General features: G+C 41.8%; 1 protein-coding gene across 1 annotated transcript in view; it reads left to right on the forward strand.

Annotated features, from left to right (window-relative positions):
* Window positions 1-9,538: 9,538 nt before the first annotated feature.
* Window positions 9,539-20,352, forward strand: part of dscamb (Down syndrome cell adhesion molecule b) — a 115,530-nt gene continuing 104,716 nt past the window's right edge. Inside the window, exon 1 of the mRNA XM_069668368.1 lies at window positions 9,539-9,846. Within this exon, the coding sequence (XP_069524469.1) occupies window positions 9,804-9,846 (43 nt within the window). The 5' untranslated portion in view covers window positions 9,539-9,803. The remainder of the gene's footprint in view (window positions 9,847-20,352) is intronic.

Here is a 20,352-nt window from a genome sequence, read left to right on the forward strand (position 1 = left end):
TACTGCAGGAGAGCAGCCCAAATGAGGAGAGCTTGGATAAGATGAGAGAGAAGAACCAGACAACAGGTGCATGGATACATCACTCCTCATTCACTGGTACCACGCTGCATGTTTTCAGCTATATAAAAGACAGCTGCTTTTGACTTATTTAGTTTTTTTTTAGATCAATTACTTGTAACTTCATGGCATCTCTTACTGCTTAGACAGGCGGGAGTATGACTAAGGATGGCTCATGCTAGTCTCACAGGCTATTCACACATATACTTCCCCCTGTGGTGATAGTGTTGCCTTTCTTCAGTGTATCTCTATCTGTTTGTTCATGCATAGGAAAAGCATTAGTGACACGTAGATGAGTCACAGAGGCTAGTGTCTAAACAGGCCGCGTTGGGAGTCAGGAACCCTGCCACCCTTTTGCTCCCAGCCTCAAGGCACTACTCATACCCTCACCAGTCTCCCTAGTTACTCTAACGCTTACATACACACACATATGCCTCCTGTGTTTGTTGAAATACTAGAGATCCCACCTGGCGCGCTTTGTGCCACACAGCAGATGTTGCTGTAGTAGTGTTAAGGAGAGCAGTTACACGCTGTAGCCCACCTCATTATTGAGATGCTGATTGCTGTAACAATTATTCACCCAAGACCCAAATTAAAACTATGGTGTTTATTTCACCCTGTGAGGTTACATTTGGTGTCTTGCAGGTGAGACTGTTTCTCAGGTAATAACTAAAGGACTATTAATGTTGGTGTAGAAATTGCAAATACACAAAAGCAAATAACTTTCAGGCTGTCTGGCTTTCAAACAGGAGATGCAATAATGAGATAAAGGCAGTTTGAGGACCTTTGCTTTGCAGTGAAAATTGTGATAGATTATAGCCTGATGGTGTTAATTGCAGGGCAGGCAGATGGAGCAGGTGTGGTTGTGTATACAGTACGTGTCACACTCCCCTTGTGACTCTGAGGGGTTATCTCAGGTGCAACACCTGGAGTTTGTTTGCTCATTAGGATGGGCATCTCCAAGGTGATAGCCAATTAGAAGAGCTGAACCTGGCTCGTAGGACTCATGAGTTGATAGAGATCAGATACATCTCATCTCTCACAAGCAAATAGCTTTCACAAAGATAGAATATTTGTGATGCTCATTGCAGAGGTAAGGCTTTTGTATTTTTTCTCAAACAAATAAGCACATTTTCACACACTGCCATGTTTCTTTTCTCCCACAGCAGCCAGAGCAGAAATGTCTCTATGAAGTAATATTCTCATGAAGGCTGATGCACTGTCTCACCTTGCGGTTGGTATAGAGTCTCCTTTGCGCTTGACTGTGTCCCACTGTTCTTACAGCTATCTATCAGTTTCATTGCATGCAATCTGCATCCTTCCAGCCTCCCACTACCCGCCCACCAGTGCTGTATCTGTTGTGTTCTGCCTGCATGTACTGCGCACATGCAGTGCACACAGGCACAATGTGTTTTTGCAAAAGGCTCAAGTGTGTACATGTTTCCTGGCCCCCTCTGTAATAAAAGAGAGGGGAGCTCCCAGGCAGATAACACCCACCGCAGAGCTGCCCTGGCAGTGGTAGGAGAGCGGGGCAGGGTGCTCGCCCCCTGGCAAGATGCTAGTCAGAGAGAGGGAGATAAGGGGCAGTGAGGGTGGCAGTATGGTAGTAGGAAAGACTGAACGAAGGCTAGGAGGGGGATGGAAGAAAGGGGGGGGGGGGTTCTTCATACATTTTTATGACCACATAGATAAGGTCAGTAGTGTGCCATCGTTACTAGGCAACACTGCGACCCTGAGTTGGATTGAGTTGTGAAGCTGAGAAGTCAGATATTCTTATTACAACAGCCCTGCTTCGGTTCTACTGTGTGCATCTGTTAACAAGCAGCCCGTCTCTGTGTTCTAAGAGTCAAGGCTGAAAGACTGCTTTAACTGGACGATTAACTGAGGCACTGAAATAATTAGAAGACCATTGATTGGGTTATTACATTGTTACAGCCATGCTGGTGATATACTGATATCTGTGCCTGTTCATATACGTAATGATGGTAATAGTGATGAAAAATGATGTTGGGGTGTTTGATTATATATTTTTAATGATCCAGTTCATGTGGGGATACACTAGACTGTGGGTGTATTGATTTTTCTAGTTTTCAAGCAGAGAATGGAGGAGATGGAGACCAGGCGCATATGCAGCCAGAGTACAAATCACCAAAACCCACTCTTTTCTCTCCTCTCTCACTCCTTTTACTCACACTTCTCACCTTCACTCCCTTCTCTCTCCGCCACTGCTTTCTCCATCCCCTCTTTTCCATCAACCTCTCAGCTCTCCATCCTCACTTCCGTATTTCTGCCACTCCTCCAGCAGCCTTTCATTACGCCCCCCACCCTCCCTCCTTTTGCTCGCTTCCCTGCCTCTCCTCTTCTCTCCTCCCATTTCTGTCCCCTTCAGCGTCCTAGTTTAGCACGTCAAGGTTGGCTACAGATATGCTCCTCTGTGCCTTGAGGCTAACCAATGGGAAACCGGCTGGGGTTGCTGTAGCAGGCTGGGGTGTTGGTATCATGAATTGAGAGGGAGATGGGAAGAGGTTACTGTAGTGCATGTGCCGTGGTCCCTTCTGCAGAGAGGAGTTTTATTTTCATTCAAAGTATTCAGGAAATGTGGGGAAATGTGTTAAGTCTCCCTGTCATATTGGTAATTACAGTTTGGGTCTAAATTGGAATAAGCAATTTAAAAAAAGTTAAAGGCCTATTTAAAATGTTAGGGGAAATGATCAATGGATTTGTTGCTATGACTTAGATGAGAAAATGCAGCTCATAAGCCAAGCTTGTCCTCTTGCGCCTGCAAACATGGATCATGGATGAATGGCTCTTTACCTGACACAATTAGTTCAAAAACCCACCAATATTCGGCTCAGTAATCAAGTAATTAAGACAAAAAGAACATAAAGGCAGCCATGCGACAATATATAAGTTCTAACTAAGAACCGACGCATTGAGCCTCTACTTCCTTCTTCTTCAGCAGCCGCCTTCCTATGTTATTTAGTAGACTGGTCCACAGCAACCGCTACTGACTGATATCAATGGCAAATCCTCCATGAAAGGAGCTCATCTAGCATCAGTTTGTACACATGAATTGTTTTGGACAGTGCGCACATTGTCGCTACAAAAAGCAAGCTGTATGTGAAAGTACAGCAGCTGGTTAACTAAGCTTAGCATAAAGATTGAACACAGGAAGAGACAGCTAGCCTGGCTCTGTCTATCCATCATTTGTTGGTTAATCGATCTTCCTTTTTGACTGTCGGCAAAAAAATAATTTAGCACATTTCCCATAATGAAAAAATATTACAGAGAGAGAGAGAGAGAGAGAGAGAGAGAGAGAGAGAGAGAGAGAGAGAGAGAGAGAGAGAGAGAGAGAATGGAATATAGACATTTAGGCAAGTCACAACTTTAAATCAAATAAGAGGGCATTTAAAAATCTTTATACCGAGCCACCAAGGAGTGTCTTCAGTGCATGTTTGATGTGGGTGGTCCTCTAAAGAAGTTGACCTCTAACCATTTGCTCTTTCCATTGACCTCCATAGAAACACATCTCCTCCTTTGTATTTTAGCATGTGTTCTTTTGACGTCTTCTTCAACCCTATTATAGCAGGCAAGTCCTAATTTAAAGAGTGTGCATGTGTCCTGATGCTGATTGACCTGCAGCAGTCTTTTCATCCCAGTGGGACCAGTTGCGTGCAAGAGTACACCACCCTGAACTGTGTTTAAGAGCCACATCACTGCTGCACTGGAAACATGTAACCTTATACACACTTCTATCAGGAGCCACGAGCAGCTTGTCTCTTATCAATGTCATTGTCTTAGCAAACAAAGGGGATCATTATACCGGTGCTGAGAATGTTTCTATTCTGAGTTAATGGGTCACATAGTGTAAAGGCAACCTGATCCTCCTTTGGGTCATGAAGGAAAGGGCCGAGAGCTGACATTTTGCTGATGATAGGCCAGTCTGTGTTTTGTTGTAAGAGACACTGGGCTTCACATGAGTTGTCAAAACAAGCGGCCCCATCCTGAGGGATTACCCAGCCTGTCTGCCCACACGCCGGGGACAGGGTCGGCCGGAGGGACAGGGAGGGGCAGGGGGTGACAGGGTTGTGTGTTTATGAACATGTGTGAGCTTGAGTGCACTGCAGAGAGCAAGATGTCGCATGGAAGAAGAAAATATACTCAATCTTCCTAACATTATACATCCTACATTATTGTAATTTTGTATTTTGTAACTTGATCACTGTTGTATTGGAATATGTTCAAATAAATCACAAGAAGAACTTGATCTGATTTAGCTTATGATGTAATTGGATTACCACTGAAGCTCACTGTGTGTAGTAACCTGATGTCATTCATTAACAAGGTAGAGGACAGCATTATGATAGAGTAACGCTGTGTGGTAGCAGTGTTTTAACTGGTTTAACTGGTTATTAAATGACTTCAATGTAAAACTGATGACTTTATATTACCTTAAAAAACAAACCAGATCATCATCTAAAAGATTAAATCTAAATATTTATTTTTCATGCCTGTCAACAGGTAGGACTCTGATGAAGCAATTAACAGTAGACCATTTGTTTGTGAGCTCTCGTGTCTTTTCTATTATCACTTGGACTTATTTATTCAGAAAGGACAAAAATATGAGAGTATGAGCCAGAAACTCCCTTAAATATTAACTTTAGTCATTGCACACTGGCCTTTGTATGTATTAATTAATATGTAAGTTTCATTATGTTTTTTTGCAATTGTTTATCATTTTTGGGAGTGTGTTTTTGTATATTTCATATAAATGATTCAATTTAAGTGCCTGCAGGAAGGTTCAGTGATAATAATATCCATAATGCATAAGTTACACATCTAAAGGAACAACAGTACAATGATTAAAGAAACCTTCGTGATATTAGGACGCAGTTCATTTTGCATGATCCAATTCTTAGTTGTTCCAAAATCCTCCTTAAACTAGCCTCCCTACATTGAAATACATGTTCTCTGTTTTACTATGGATTAAAACAGGAAGAGCCATCAAAAGCCGTTTAACTCAATGATTTACCAATTTAGATTATTTTGCCACTTCTCACAATAATATCTATCATCTTATGTTAATCATGCATGTTGAAGTTGGCAGCAAAACAAAGAGCACCAAGCACAGATTCCATGCCCGTGTGAGTGTAACAGTCAGAGGAGTCATGACCTTGGGCGAGCTGTGCTCATGAATCGTCTCATATGTGCTCTACTTCCCTCCTTGTATCCACATGCAGACATGGTGGCACATGCAAACACACCCACAGACACACACGCATGCATGGCTAAGACTGTCTGCAGTGCAGCAGCCCAGGGGCCTCATTGTCACATTCACTTACCACTGTTTAGGCATCATGCTGGGGGGCTAAAATGAACTACACCCGTTTCCTCCCCCTACCCGCACAGTAAACCCCTCCGAATATCCACTCTACTTATATTCAAAACATAGCTGTGGACTTACTGAATTATATTACTGGACCCGACATTTCTATGCTTATTTCATGTAATATATCTAAATATTAGCACACGCTCACAAACGTACACAAAGTGTAAGCTGTTGTCAAAAGTATATTAAACCATTGTGGCAAACTGTGCCATTCATAAGATTTCTTTTACCTCAGAATTTTATAGTTTTGTCCTTGGTTATATTTCACTAGAGTTCATGGCAAATTAATTGTTAACATATAATATATGACCTATACGTTACCTGACAAAGTGTTTGGGTTCCTCCACACATCGGACGCAGTGTGGAGACACATAGATTTAAAGGTTTTATGGGGTTCAGTTAATGAGTGAAAAAAAATTACATTAGCCTAATAATAACAATGATATTGTTTAGCAGTTAAAAAAATATATGTGTGTCTCCTCTACATGCCTGTTGCCTCAGCACACTGGTCACAGGGTCAAGGCTCTTGTCTTCAGAGAGAAAATCAAGGTATTGTCTTTCACATCACAAGTAGTTTTCAGTTGTACAGCTGTCTGCTGGCTGTAAGTGATAAACACTAGCACCTGTTTTCCATATCAAAGTCCCAGTGTGCCACCAACACAAACATTTGATGTGTGTATGTTGCTGAGGTCCGCTAAATATGATCAGTGTTTCACCCAAATGACAACAGAGCAACAGTGTATTGTGCTATGATGCTAAAGCTGCACAGTGGTGCAGTGGCTAGCGCTATTGCCTCACAGCTAGAAGGTTCCTAGTTTGAACCCGGGTTCGGACGAAGTGAACCTTTCTGTGTGGAGTTTGCAGGTTCTCCCCGTGCATGCGTGGGTTCCCTCCTGGTACTCCGGCTTCCTCCCACAGTCACCCACAGTCCAAATACATGCTCGTTATGCTCGTCAGGTTAATTGGTGACTCTAAATGTCTGTAGGTGTGCATGTGAATCTGTCTATGTGTCAGCCCTGTGATTGACTGGTCTGTCCAGGGTGTACCCTGCCTCACGCCCAATGACTGCAGGGATAGGCTCCAGCCCCCCACAACCCTGAACAGGATAAATGGTATAGATAATGGATGGGTGGAGTCTATTGGGATCAATCATACTGTATTACTAATGCACTATCATTTATTTTTCTCTAGCTATAAAATCATACATTTGAGTGTCGTTGACACAGGCTGTCTCTTGGTTGTTGTCATTTGGTCAGTGCTGATGTTATCTTAAGTTTGTTTGCTGTCAAACACACCTTGGAAATTGTGCCTATACCAGACAACTCCAACGTATGGAGTGTGTGTGGGCAGTGGTGAGAGTGTGTATACTGTACACACAAAGCATAGCTCCCTCCTGCCAATGTAACCCTTGCCTGTCGGGGTGAAAAGAGCATCTCCTTTTCCTTTCTGCTCAGAAGACACTTGTCTTGATTGTTCTATTTGTCTTAGTTTTCACATCCCACACAAACAAATATAACCTTTTGATTTGAATTTCTTTACTCATTTCCATTTTTCCCCAGTCTTTAATTTTTTTTTTCAGTTTTTAATTTTGGTTTCTCATAAAATCCTGTTTGCTGAGCTAGATTATAGCAATGCCTCATCTCCCCTAAAATGTCAGATGGCACCCTCTAATTCTACAGATCCCATCTCGCAATCCCTTGAGCGCAAGTGCAATCATTCTTCCTCCCTCTTTGCGTTCTGTTTGTCTTTGCTGGCTGTTAATGTCACCTTCAGTGACAAAAAAAATCTTCATTCAACATTGCTGAAGGCAGAAGCAGGGGAAACCACTTCTAGTGTTGGTGGTTGATTACCTGTAGGGCATGAATAGGCTTTGCCTTTGGCATCATACACAAACACATATAGACATATTGAACTTTACAGCGAAAGTACATTTCTCAGTCGCAGAAGAATATATCGCATTCATAATGTTAATATACAGTATAACATATGGAAAACAAAAGGGCAGTGCTGCTGAGAAGCACAATATGAGAGAAAAAACAAAGGTCCGATTTTTTTTATTTTTGCAGCAAATCCGTATTGCATCCTTGGTCATCTAATCCTATCACAGATTTTGCTGCTGCTAATGAACTAACTTGCCATCCATGCCAAGAATCCAGAGCTGAAACACAAGCACAGCGTGCCTAATCCACTAAATGACAGGCAGGATCTCTGACCCACTGCCCTGATTCACCCATGATTTCTTCTCAGCGCTACAGAGACTTCAACTTGTTTAGGTTTATGTTGATTTTAAGGAAGAAAACAAGTCACATGATCAATTTACACAATGAAACATAAAGTCTGATATTACAGTGGTTCAAAAAGAGGACAACAGTGATGAAAGAACAATTTAATTTGGGCAGTTGCTGAATACATCAAACAGAAGTGAACAAAGAGAAGGCTAAGTCATTTTAAGGTAAGCTAGTACAGTGTGTTCAGACCTCAGCAAATGCTGAGCAGTGTTCGTGTTTGTCTGCTGCACTGGACTGAACATAAGCAGACAAGTGAACAGGCACAGTAGACAAACACATAAAGACTAGTCAACAGAAAAGTGGGCTGATCAAAACACTCAAGCGTACATGCAGGAAAAGCTTGGGGCATGCCTCCATCTTTCCCAAAAGGACACAGAGTTTAGATCAATTAGCTTCTCTAGACAAACATTTATACAACCACACCTATTTCATCTTGGATACAATGAGGGCAAACAGAGCAATTGATCACACACAACATTATTTATACCTTTCTTTGCATACATACAAAATTGTGAAGATTTTTCCTCAGTCCAGATTGAAGCACAGAAAATAAGTATGAGTTTAAAATGAGTATCCTGGGGTAAATAAACAGAATTTCACTTTCAGTATATTCTGTCATGTGGAATAGAGAATGAGATGCAGACCAGCCCCGCTGGTTATATCACCCAGCTCTGTGGACAGGCCCACAGGCTGCTACTGCCTACAACAGCTACACCCTTGACTTCAAGGCAGGCATTAAAATGGAGTGGTGGTGGGTGGATTAGGGGTCGAGGGAGGCAGTATGGAGTGTGTTTGTGTGTCTGTGTTGGTGTATGCACTCGCCTTTGGGGTGGGGGATGCTGTGGTCTAAACCCTGTATTTTCTGCATCCCCTGACAAACTGCTACATTGTACATATTTTATTTAATTTTCTTTCCACGTTGTTGTTCCTATTCCATCTTTTTAGAAATGTGATTCAATCAAACACTTTTTCTTATTCTTACACTTTCTTATTCGGAATACAAAGTATGCGTCATTGGATGTCCTTGTAGCTCTCCTCCTTTCTTTTCCGTTGGAGAAATTCCCTTTTGGCTTACCTCAAGCTAGATCTGGTCTATAATGCTGTATAATGTTATGTACTGAGTGCACATTCACGACAGCAGACAGCGCTTCCTGTGTGAGCCGACACATCTCCGTGCGTAAAAATGTTATCCTAGGTGCCTCGGTGCGTCAGGTGCAGCTCATTTCCGTAATGCAAATTGCCCTACTCGCAGTGTGCTCTCACACTCTCACCTCCAGTAGTATCGTGCCCTCTGGACAGACTGTTAGCCGCCTCTGCTCCTTTAAGGCAATGAGGAATTAAAGCGTCTGCAGGGGCAGGGAGAGGGTTACTCTGTGTAAGGCTCAGAGAGTCAGTGTGGTGCGATTAGAGAGCGGCAGCGGGGAAGATGCGCTTGCTCGCCTCTTGCTGGACGCACAGAGGCGATGAAGATGATCTGACTTTGGAGTCTCAGAAAAAAAGCTGTTTTTCATTCTTATTCAATCACCCTCTCCCTCCTGTTTGCTTCTTTGCTGTTTAGTTATTTTTATTTCCTAAATTTTTCTTTTTCTTCCTCCTCAAGGATGAACCGTTAGTCACTCTTTTTTTAGGAAGTCGGAGCTTCTGTCATTTAAGAATTAGTTTTGCCAGTTTTTTTTTTAGCATTCATTTTTGTTCCAGGATCCGCTCGTACCCGGCTCTGACTCAGCATCACACACACCTGGGCTGGCTTCACCCCTTCAGCATCCTTTTGAATAACAGGGAGAAGCAGCAAGACGCGGAGGAGAAGAGGAGAGTCTGAGCACAGATCTCCCCAAGACAATCACAGAGGCTCATTTATGTTCCCAGCACAGAGAGAGGGCTCGGGGGAAAATAAGAGTGTTGCGAAAAAGTAAAAAGGATATATTAAAAGTAGAGACTTGGACCAGTTTGCTTCAAGATAGTGGCAAATGTTTAACCTTAGCCCAAGCGCACAGAAGAGAGACCCAGGGAGGCACCGGTCGGAGGAAGAAGAGAAAGCATAGCTTGGGGGGGATTGAACGGAGCAGGGCATGTGGATATTGGCTTTTATCTTTTTCCAGTGCATCTTGAATGGTAAGTTTAACCGACTCTTATTTTTTGTCGTTTTTTTGTTAGTGCTCATTACCTCCTGCAGAAGGCAAACGAGTGGTAGACAGCTAAGTGACTGGAGGGGGAGGATGGGGTCACCTGTGACCCACATGAAATGGATTTTATATGCTTGTCAAAAGGCTGACACCCTTGATAGAGGGAGAGAGACGGGCGAGGCGTGAATTGCGTTTTAAATCTTTCAAGCTCTCCTACAAACCATCAGACACATCCCTGGCCTTTACAGAAACACCCTGAGCCAGATTAAATAAAGCGGTTAAATGATAGTTCATTTAGGCCTCTGTTTAATTAATTCATTTGATTGTTTTTTTCTGATATGTTTTTATAGTTTCAAGATTCAATGGTTTGTGATTTGCATCCAATATATGTAAATGTTTCTGTTTTTATTTGTTGCCTAATGACACTTATTCTGTCACAGCCATGTTCCACTGTGGCCCTTAGTAATAAGTGACGTATTTGATATAATGGACATTTGGTTTAACCCTTTCCCCCTCCCCAACAGTGAGCATATTTTTCAAATTCAATGTAAACTGAATTAATATAAAGCCTCAAAATGAGAAATAGATATTTATAAGAATCACTTATTCACATTTTGATTTAGTAAATATCTGATGTAAAATATTTCATTGTATTTATGTCCCTGTCAATGTTAGCAACATCTCTGCGTCCTGTTTGGCACGCATTGGAATAAAGTGTTTTCTACCTTTAAATGCAGTTTATAGAGTGCAGATAAGCACACTTAATTCATACTACTTATATGACTAATTTTAAATTTAACGTCTTTTTGTTGTTGAGCCAAATTTCTCAGAGGTAATTTTTTTCAGGAAATGCAAAAGTAGTTCAGAAACACAAAAAATGTGAATGAAATTTTCCATTCAAATCGACAAAAGTCCCATTCTCCATTCAAACGCTGTATTCAAACACCAACATTTGACTGTGCGTCTTGCCTGTGTTTTTCTTTTATTCACATGTGTATTTTTCTTGCTGCATGTGTACCAGTGCACATATGCATGCAGCTGGCACCATGCACGCATATTTGTGTGCTCATATAGTGTATCTATAATCAATAGCAGAAAATTGATACAGTTTATTGCATCCACTTATTGGCCAGAGTCCCTTCTACAGGGAGGGATTATGGCTGACAGGGTGTGTGCGAAAACAGGGAAAGGAAAAGGGAGAGTCGAAGGAGGGGAGGGAGAAGCAAAGAAAATGGAAACATGTCTGTGAGAAAACACATCAGGGGGACAAAATGGGGATTGTTCACATATTGAAACAAAATCAAGCCCGCGGTCGGCTGCGTCTGTATCAAATGGTCAAGAAAAGCTGAATTCACAAAGCAAAATTTGAAGAGGTTGGGATTTTCAGGTATGAATACGTTTAACCACATCGAAAGGCTATAATACGACGGTGCGTCCCCAAAATGGATTTTCCCTTCTGGCTAGGATGATAAAATAAGGCTTCGAAATGGATTTTGTTTCTGTGTCGTCGCGTTCTCAGTGTGGAGGCAAACCTCTGTAGGTACCGTTTATTGACATTGACTCCATATAAAATGGTATCTTCCACAGCCCAGCTTGTGCTGAAACTCATAAAGGAACAATAAGGAATCCTCATTAATCATAATCATCTGACTCTGACATTAGATCAACTGCCATGCAAGACTGTGTCCGTTTATTGCATAAGGGATTATTGAGGAGGCCTGTGGCCAACAACTGATAGGGATTAAGCTGTAGACGGCGTTGAGTGCAGACATTACACTTTTCGTGTTCGTCATTTGCTCTGCAATCGTGGAGCGTTCTCACTTGCTGTTTCCGTAGCCATTTTATTTGATTTCTCCCATCACTGACTGTACAGGAGCTCAGCTACACGACTTTGTCCTCTGTGGTTGGATGTTTTGTTGATTATCATGAAAATGAGGTGTTGAATGACCTTGTAGATAGAAGCCGGCGCAGCGATTGGATTCTAGACAATTCTTGCTGTTTCAGAGTTAGGCCTATCACATGCTCACTGGCCTGTCTCTATGGTAACCTCCTTAATGGGTGTCTGGGGCTGCGTCCGAAAACCTTCACTCATTCATTTGCCACTATATTGGGTGAAAAACTATATTGTGTCTGATTGCAAAAACAATATCATTTAGAATCCACGTTTATTGCGGGTAAGAACTTGTTTACTACTTTCTGGAGTGCATTGTGGGATCGTTTTTGTCCACTATGAAAAGCAAAATAATGCTTCCAAGACGAATCGGACACCATTACAAAATGGCAGACCCAGGAAACAGTGCACTATACGGTGGATGATTTTGGCTCTTTTTGTGATGTGAATTGACAAAGACCACATTGATAAGAAGCTTATCACATCCTGCTAAACTCGAGGGGCCATAGGTAATAACTGGCCTAATAACAACCAAGTGGCTCACTGACTTCAGGGTATTCAGGGTTCTTTTCCACAGTGCATTGTGGTCTTTTTACTGCACTAGTGTCAGCTTAATGAACTCATGAACCAATTTAAAAAAGGAAAAGGGATACACACCTGCACACAGTGTCAAATATTAACCGCTTCATTATAAAGTCATCATATTAAAAGGAAGCAAAACTCTTCTTCCATATTCAAGATATTAAAAAAACATTTTAAAAATGCTAAGTCTGACATGTTAACTGCAGACATGCACATTTATTTAATGTACTCTATTAAAGACTTTATGCTTTTGCTATTTGATTTGCTTATCAAAGTAGAATCCATAAATTCAGGGAGGAAACATAATAAATATCTCTCCCTAAGAGCTGCCTCTGGGCAAAACCACAGCACGCTAAACTGGCCTTTTCAAATTCTCATTGCAAAGATATAACTAGGCACGGCTTTCTGCTCAGTCCCCCCCATCACTGCGATGATTTGTAGACAGACACACACAGGGCTTAACCTGAAGATTGCAACTTAAAAGGACTTATCTCGAACATCTTCAATAAATGAACATTTTACGGAGAGGTCAGGGGATCACACAATCAAATTTTGATCTCAATTAGCTGTGACATTTCTCGGGGAAAAGGCAGATCCATTTTAAAATAAGGAAGCTCTTCCAAAAACATCTAGCCCGGTGTAACTTACAGTACAGTAAATAGCTGCCAACATCAGTTAGCCTGCCAATTTTACATGACCTCACATTATTAGAAACCTGAAACTGTGGATAAAAATGCTACAGGGATCGGGCTGGATAGATAGATTGAACTTGGCTGCAAGTAGAACTGGGGAACCCGGTTTTTGTATGGCAATAAATCTACAAGCAGTGCACTAATGAGAGCCCCATTTGTACGGGCTGTGGGGTGATTCTCAACCCTGTGTTAAGATGTTCAAAGATCAGCGGCCCAGAGGCCACGGTGGACACTCACAATATTCAGAGTGACACCTGACAAGCCATACGTGCAGTCACAGCTATTAGTCTGTTTAATGATCACAGATAAGGGTTTGGTTGCAGATGCAGTAGCACAGCTCATAACATTAAATGACCCCATGAAAACACATATTGTACAGTCAAGTGATAGATCATCTTGTGCAGTCTTCCTCTGATATGAATATCTCATAGTCTAAATTAAGTTTACAAACCCACTTAACTCTTGTTCACTTGTGCGAGTTATGAGAGGGTTTGTTGGGTTACATTTTGAACTCTGTGTGTGATTCCAGTTGAAAGGGCCGCTAATGTTGGGTAATGGATGCCCTGATGTGTGATCATAATAGATATCCCCTAGTTCATACATCCTAGCCGTATAATGAGGGCTACTCTACTGTACCCTACCTCCTCGAGCCTGTCTAGCTCTCTAATTAGGAGCAAGCTTTGGCGACTGGTGTGTGTGTGTGTGTGTGTGTGCTCGATTCACCCAATGTAAAATCTAATTACCGATCACACTGTGTCTGTCTGGATTCCACTGAATCAGAGGTGTAATTGCGCAAGCCCGCGTGTAAATGTCTCTTGCATTAAAATGTTAACGATATCATTTAGCATCTGCAGGGAAGAGCAGAAAGCCCTCAGCACCCAGATGTAGGTGTTTGATCATGCGTGCAAAGTGAGGTTGTAGTACATCTGGCGGGGGTTTCCCTCTCAGACAGGCTTCTCAGCAGAGAGGATGTTTTTAATTCACTCAGCACCTGTCAAAGTGACATGTTATATTACTGTGCTGTACTGCACAGGTACTGTAGTGGAGGTACTTGTGTAAACGCTTTATTTGACAGTTTAAAAGAGACTAAGTCAAGAAAAAGGCGCTTTTGCTCTCCTCTGCATAAGTGCTTCGGTCTTTCAGAGATTTAAGGAATAAGGGCTCAGAAGTTTCGACAACTCCCACCTGAGAGATCTACCCTTGTGACTCTGCCTAACTGCCCCTCAACCAACCCAGTGACTTCCCCTCGATGCAAAGCTCGCTAGATTCATTATAGTGAACTTAATTTGTGGTATGTAGTGCTTCTTCTTATGCACTTACTGTAACAGTGTCAAAGATTGTGATCAACCGAGTATGGTCTGTATTATGAGTACAAAAAAATAAAGCTTCAGCACCATTAGAATGAAACATATGACGTATATTCCACTAAAATCTAAGTGGCCTGTTTCAGCGCTACACAGCTTCATTATATTAAGTTGAATAAGGGATTGATAATACAATCCACCATACATGCAATATTTATTCATCATGTTATCAATGTGTACTCTTGTGTGCAAAATACATTTCCCATCTCCATTTGAGAGAGAGTGTGTGCACCCTGTGATTTTAAAGGGATAGCTACCACGATATGCCTGACAAATGTACAACTTGAGCTCAAAGCCGGCCAGCTCAGCTCGGTCTCATCTGCAGGTGCATCAAGAAGCTAACCTACAGGGATATGATTGATATGCACATAATACAGGCACAGACTATTTTATGTATTTCTAATCATTTCACTTCAAAGTTTAAGTCATCATCTTTATTTTGTTATTAGTTTGTCTGCTTGGAAAATGGTGTATGTACGCAGCATTGGTTTAGTCATTATACCAAGCGGCAAACCTACGGTGTTGAAAAATGAAGCCAATGCGGAAGTGCAAAAAACTGCAGTTCCTTGAGTGGCCACTTGAGGCTGGCTCCAGAAAACAAGAAATAACATTACAGCAGGTGGGAAAATGCCATTTTTTACAGCTGAAATAAACATGTTTACAGACTGGTACAAAAAACGGTTTTGTTATAAATAGCTAATTTTATTGTTCAAGATAACTGTACGGGGGTGATTTTTTTTTATAACACACCCGTTTTAATAATATTAAGCCATCAATCATAGGGGCCGGATCACTTGATTGACAGGTGGATCCTGCTGGCTGTCTGCTAGACGTCAACACAGACACACAGACACTGAATTTTACTTAGTCTGTTTGTGTTGTTGGAGACTTTTGGGGATTTTTTCATTCAAAGTTTGGACAAAAAAATCTATCTCTGTTGGATTTATGGAACTTTATGGCCGTGCAAGAAGTCTGAGCTCCAGCTTTTCGGTGAGTTAAATGTTAGTTATTGTATTGAAATATTTTTAGCACTCGTAGAAGGTATACTGTGCTCGCTTTAGCTGCTTGTTAGCCTGTTCAGTGTTTATCAAACATTTATTTAATCGTCGGCCAGTAAATAGGAGTCAGGAGTTGTTGGCCTTTCCCCGGAGAGATTACAGCGGACTGCAGTGCAAGATCGGTTATTTTAAGTTTCCCGTTACGTGTCGGCTCGCCGCTCTCTCACCGGGCGAGCGAGCAGCGAGACCGCTACTTCTTTAGTCTGATACAAAAAAAACACCTGCAGTCAGTCGCCGACAGATTATAAATAATGAATGAGCTAGTTTGACTTTACCAGGAGTCAAACTAGCTCATTCATTATTTATACAGTCTATGGCTAATAACCGCTAGCTACGCTGAGGACCACATAGCCTAGCTTCATAGCCGTAGCTGGCTGATTCATGAGGCCCGCCCATAGTCCTCAGCCATATGCTTTAGCTCGGGCCCGCTCCGCCTCTTTGCCCGTCTCTGGATTAGCCGGCTCTGGCATTTCCAATATGGCGAGCGCAATTCGGGCTTCAAAACGCTTCTTCAGAAACCAATGGGTGACGTCACTGAGACTACGTCCATTATTTATACAGTCTATGTTTTATACTAGGCCTATTTATAATATATTACAAATGTCTTTTTTATAACTTACAATATATATATTGTATTATATTATGCAGTTACATGTTCACAGAACATTAGGAAAAGATGATGGTCATTGCAGTAACGTTTAACTGAAACCAAAAGTTTAAAACTTTCTTAATACTATATTTAAAGGGAGAAAATTCTCGTCTGGGCAGCAATTATTTCTAAAACATGACAGGGAAAGAAAATGAGTGTTATATAAATGTAATTTCTAGGAGGTCAGGTTGCTTCCATTGACCACATCAGTATTTACTAGTCTTTTGCCTGGTGATTAAAGTCATCTTAAATGCTTCTACATTCACACATGAATGTAATCCCTGCGGTGTACCCAGCACACTTGGCCCACAGTCCTTGCAATGAGCTCCCCACCAGAGCTTTTGTTCATTGTGAGAGACAGGTGGCGGAGGTGTGATGAGTTTGCTATCCATCACCCACCAAGACAAACATTCATGCTGGACCTCATAAATACTGCCTCTTAATCCAGTCCTCCACATACCAGGGCCAGGCTTTGAACTCGACACACTCTGAGGCCCAAGGCTGAATTGATCCCTGTAACTCTGGCCTGGGCATGATGCATGTGAGTGATGTATTGTGGCTCTCTAACATGTTCACCAGTCAGTCTCTCTCTCTCTCTCTCTTTGCTTACTCCTCTTGTATTTCACGATCATCTCTTATCATTAAATGTTTTTAAAATTAAGATCCCACTGCATGACCACTCTGCCATTTTTCAACCATTGCATCTTTGCTGTACATTTCACATCCACATCTCATTTCCAGGTGATATTTCAACCTGTGTTTGTGATGCTCCATAGTCCAAATATTAAAGTGGGCAATGGGATAACGGAGGAGGCGAAGCAGGATAGACAGAGTGACAGAAAGACAAATGGGTCCAGCTTGGTTTCTCGACACTGCTCTTTGTTTTTAAACCTGGCACAGATGCTAAGATTTAAGACCAAGTTAGTGGCGGTTATTTTTAGCAGGCCATTTTTAAAGCGCTGTCATCTTGTAGGAGTTGAGGTAAGGTGTGTGAGGGTGTGTGTGAGATGTGTAAAGTGGATGCTTTATTTGTGTATTTGCACTTTTTTCATGCAAGTACCTATTATGTGGGGAGGCAGAGGGGTTTACAGAGTTTGTGTGCATGTGTACTTGCCTATGTGTGTGTGTGTATCTGTGTTATTAATTGGGGAGCTGGGTAGGTGGGTTAGGGTGTGACATGGAGTGGAGCCACAGGAGTCTGATTTATGTCCTTCTAGCCACTCATCGATCCCCAGTCCTGGTGTGAGACTGAGTGCATTGTCAATAATCTTAGCACTTTGTGGTATTCCTAGAATTCCCAGACCGCCTTTGCCCAGACCGCTGTGTGATGCTGCAGTACGCCATCTTGTCCAAGATCAAATAAGAGGGCACAGGGCCTGGCAGCAGTGCGTATGATTGTAGGGTAGTGGAATGAATATATAATTCTGCAGTGGCTCTGCTGTTGAAGGAAATAGTGAATTGTATGCATTGTTCTTACAAAGACAGGTAATTTGGACAGAGTCCTGCATGGGTCCCTAGAAGCATAAAGCTGTTTACATGTTACTGAGTGTCCCCACAGACTGTTGCCAGGATGAGCTCTATTATGTGTTGCTCTGTGTCTCTCTATCTAGACCATCCGTCCCCACAAGTGATTATGCAAATTAGTGTTTGATCAGATGATTAAATTAAAACTCGATTCATCCAAAGTACTAAATGCTCAGAATACATTTGTGTCTGCTTGGCTGCCTGGCTTCACACAAAACAAGTCCCCCGGTGTCCCAGCCACTGGAGGAAAGGATGACCGGGTAGGAGAAGAGAGGAGAGGAGAGGAGAGGAGTGGAGAGGAGAGGAGAGAATTTGTGCAAAATTGCCTCTCCTTTTGATTCAGGCAGGGGCACATAGAGAAGGAAGGTTGTAATAAAGCAGGCCGTGGGGCTGAAGGAGAGAGAAGAGATGGAGAGAAACAAGAAAAAGGAGAAAATAAGCATTTGTGTATGTGTGTGTATGTGTGTGCGTGTGGTGGGGGTGGGGGTGGTGCTGAAAGGAGCCGTGCTGTGGTCCCCTAAGTGTTGAATAAACATGCTTGGTTTAGGGAAATGGCTGCGATAAATGTTTAATATGATAAGTCCATAAAGACGGTCAAATGAGTCTGGAGTATTAAAATGAGCATGGCACGCAGCAGCAGTAGCAGCAGCTTAAAGGAGGAGGGGGTGGAGGGAGGAGGTTGGTGGTGGGGTTGGGGGGACTGATAATGGCAGGCAGAGCTAACAGGATGAGAGCAACCAGCTGCTGTGACATCAACATTAACACACTCCACCAGCTGCTGGTCACAGACGTCTGCTGGACAAAACAGGGACAGCAGTATCTCTTCAAAGGGCCGCCATGGCCTTATAATGACATTATTACCTGTACAACATTAATAGTAAGTGCGGCATATTTGTATAGCATTTTTTAGAATTAGGTGAACAAAAAAAAAAAGTTAGAGAAAACAATAATTAGATGGAAAAAAGGAGGACATAACTTCTACATATTGAAGCAGTTCAAACAGGTAACTCAGGGAAAAGAAACTACAAAAAAAATGGGACACAAGAAAAAAACACATTACACAACAGTATCAAGTGTTTTATGCTAGGACATAATCAGAAAATGTTCAGTGATGCAACAAGAAAATCAAATACAAGTCACAGTTATATCTAATAACAATGTTCATTTGTATTTCCAACAATGTACACTCTTTTGATACAAAAAAGGTTATAATTAAGGCTATTATGCTCGTGTTCGGCATCATTGCACTGGGCTAATAGTAAAGATAGTGGTCTAAATTATTGAGAAACTCTAAAGACATTTAAAGATAGAGACGGGACACATACACTTTTTTTCACATTCTACTAAACCTGCAGTCTGTCCCTCACCTTCTCCATACTGCATTGTTCCTTAACCCTGACCACTCAGGACCAAACGCTAAGCCTAGGTATCTATGCTGCGTTCTGTTCGCCATCATCCAACACCACAATCATCACCATCTTATGGTTCAAACCCTGTAAAACATGTAGTATAATTAAGTTATTTTTTTATTTAGTGTTATGTTAGTTGCCATGGAGAAATGTCTTCACTTTTGTCTGCAGGCATTCAGAAAGATGAAATTCTTCACATTATAACCAATTAAGATTATAAATCCGAAGCTATAGGCAGGACTTATAGTTTACTTGCTCATTTTTCCAGCATTTGACAAAGGTGTGTCGTGGCTGGCTGACAGATTCAGGAAAACAAGTGAAACAAGATCCTTGAGGGCCAAATCCTGTCAGTGTCAGGTCACTCTCTCCCGCAGCCTCTCATGTGGCAGCGCTTGTACACTGAAACCTCCACGGACATTGTGCTACCTTAGCTGGCATGCAGGTGGACAACAGTCATGTCAAGAAACCATCAACAGCAACTTTTTTGAAGGCCCTTAACCTTAATGTTTGGTGACATAATCAGGTTGGTTGTCCAGTATGTGCCATGTCTGCTTGTTAAACTGAAGGAAGGCCTCTGCCAACAGGCATCTGTACAGCAAGAATGCTGCTGCTTAATCATGTTATCAAGAGAGGCCGTATATCCTGAACATTAGATTAGATTTGAGGGAATTTGATTACATCTACTCAAGTCTAAATCAGACATGTTTAAGTATAATAGCTAATTACAAAGAGAATATGAAAGCAAAGATTTTGATGCCCACTGCTGACTGGCAAACTTGATCAGTGGCCATGCTGAACTACACTCCTCATCCAAAGTATAACATGAACACTAAGTTATTAATTTCTGGCTGGCCACAGCAAAACCGAACAAAACAGAGCAAATGAGTGTTTGAAGCCTTTGTATGTTTCTAGTGCCTGTTGTTTTCTGGATATGGGAATTAATCAGAACTCAGAAGTATCCCAAACATGAACTATTTTCTGTGTATTCTCTGAAGAATCACATCGGGAAGTTTTCTGTTGTCTTAATAAATTTCTTTACCTCTTGACCTTTAATTTTCTTGTTTATTCCCCTTCATGTCTACTGAATGTTTTTAGCCTTTGTAGACTCACCCAGCAAAGCATCATTCAAACTACTCATCTAAAGAGTTTTAAATGGCAGGGAAATGTTAAGAAAAAACATGCAAAACATCATTTGATGCCAAGGTGCATCATCTGCATGTAAGTACGTCATTATGGCTTCGGTGACAAGCTGAAAGATATAATCTTGAAGTTTTCAGTTTTGTTCTAATTGGCGGGACACAATGGCAATAAAAAGGAGTAATTGGC

This window comes from Semicossyphus pulcher, unplaced genomic scaffold, assembly GCF_022749685.1.
Source record: "Semicossyphus pulcher isolate SPU_LCO1_2020_fin unplaced genomic scaffold, fSemPul1.0.p SCAF_19, whole genome shotgun sequence".
Taxonomy (NCBI): domain Eukaryota; kingdom Metazoa; phylum Chordata; class Actinopteri; order Labriformes; family Labridae; genus Semicossyphus; species Semicossyphus pulcher.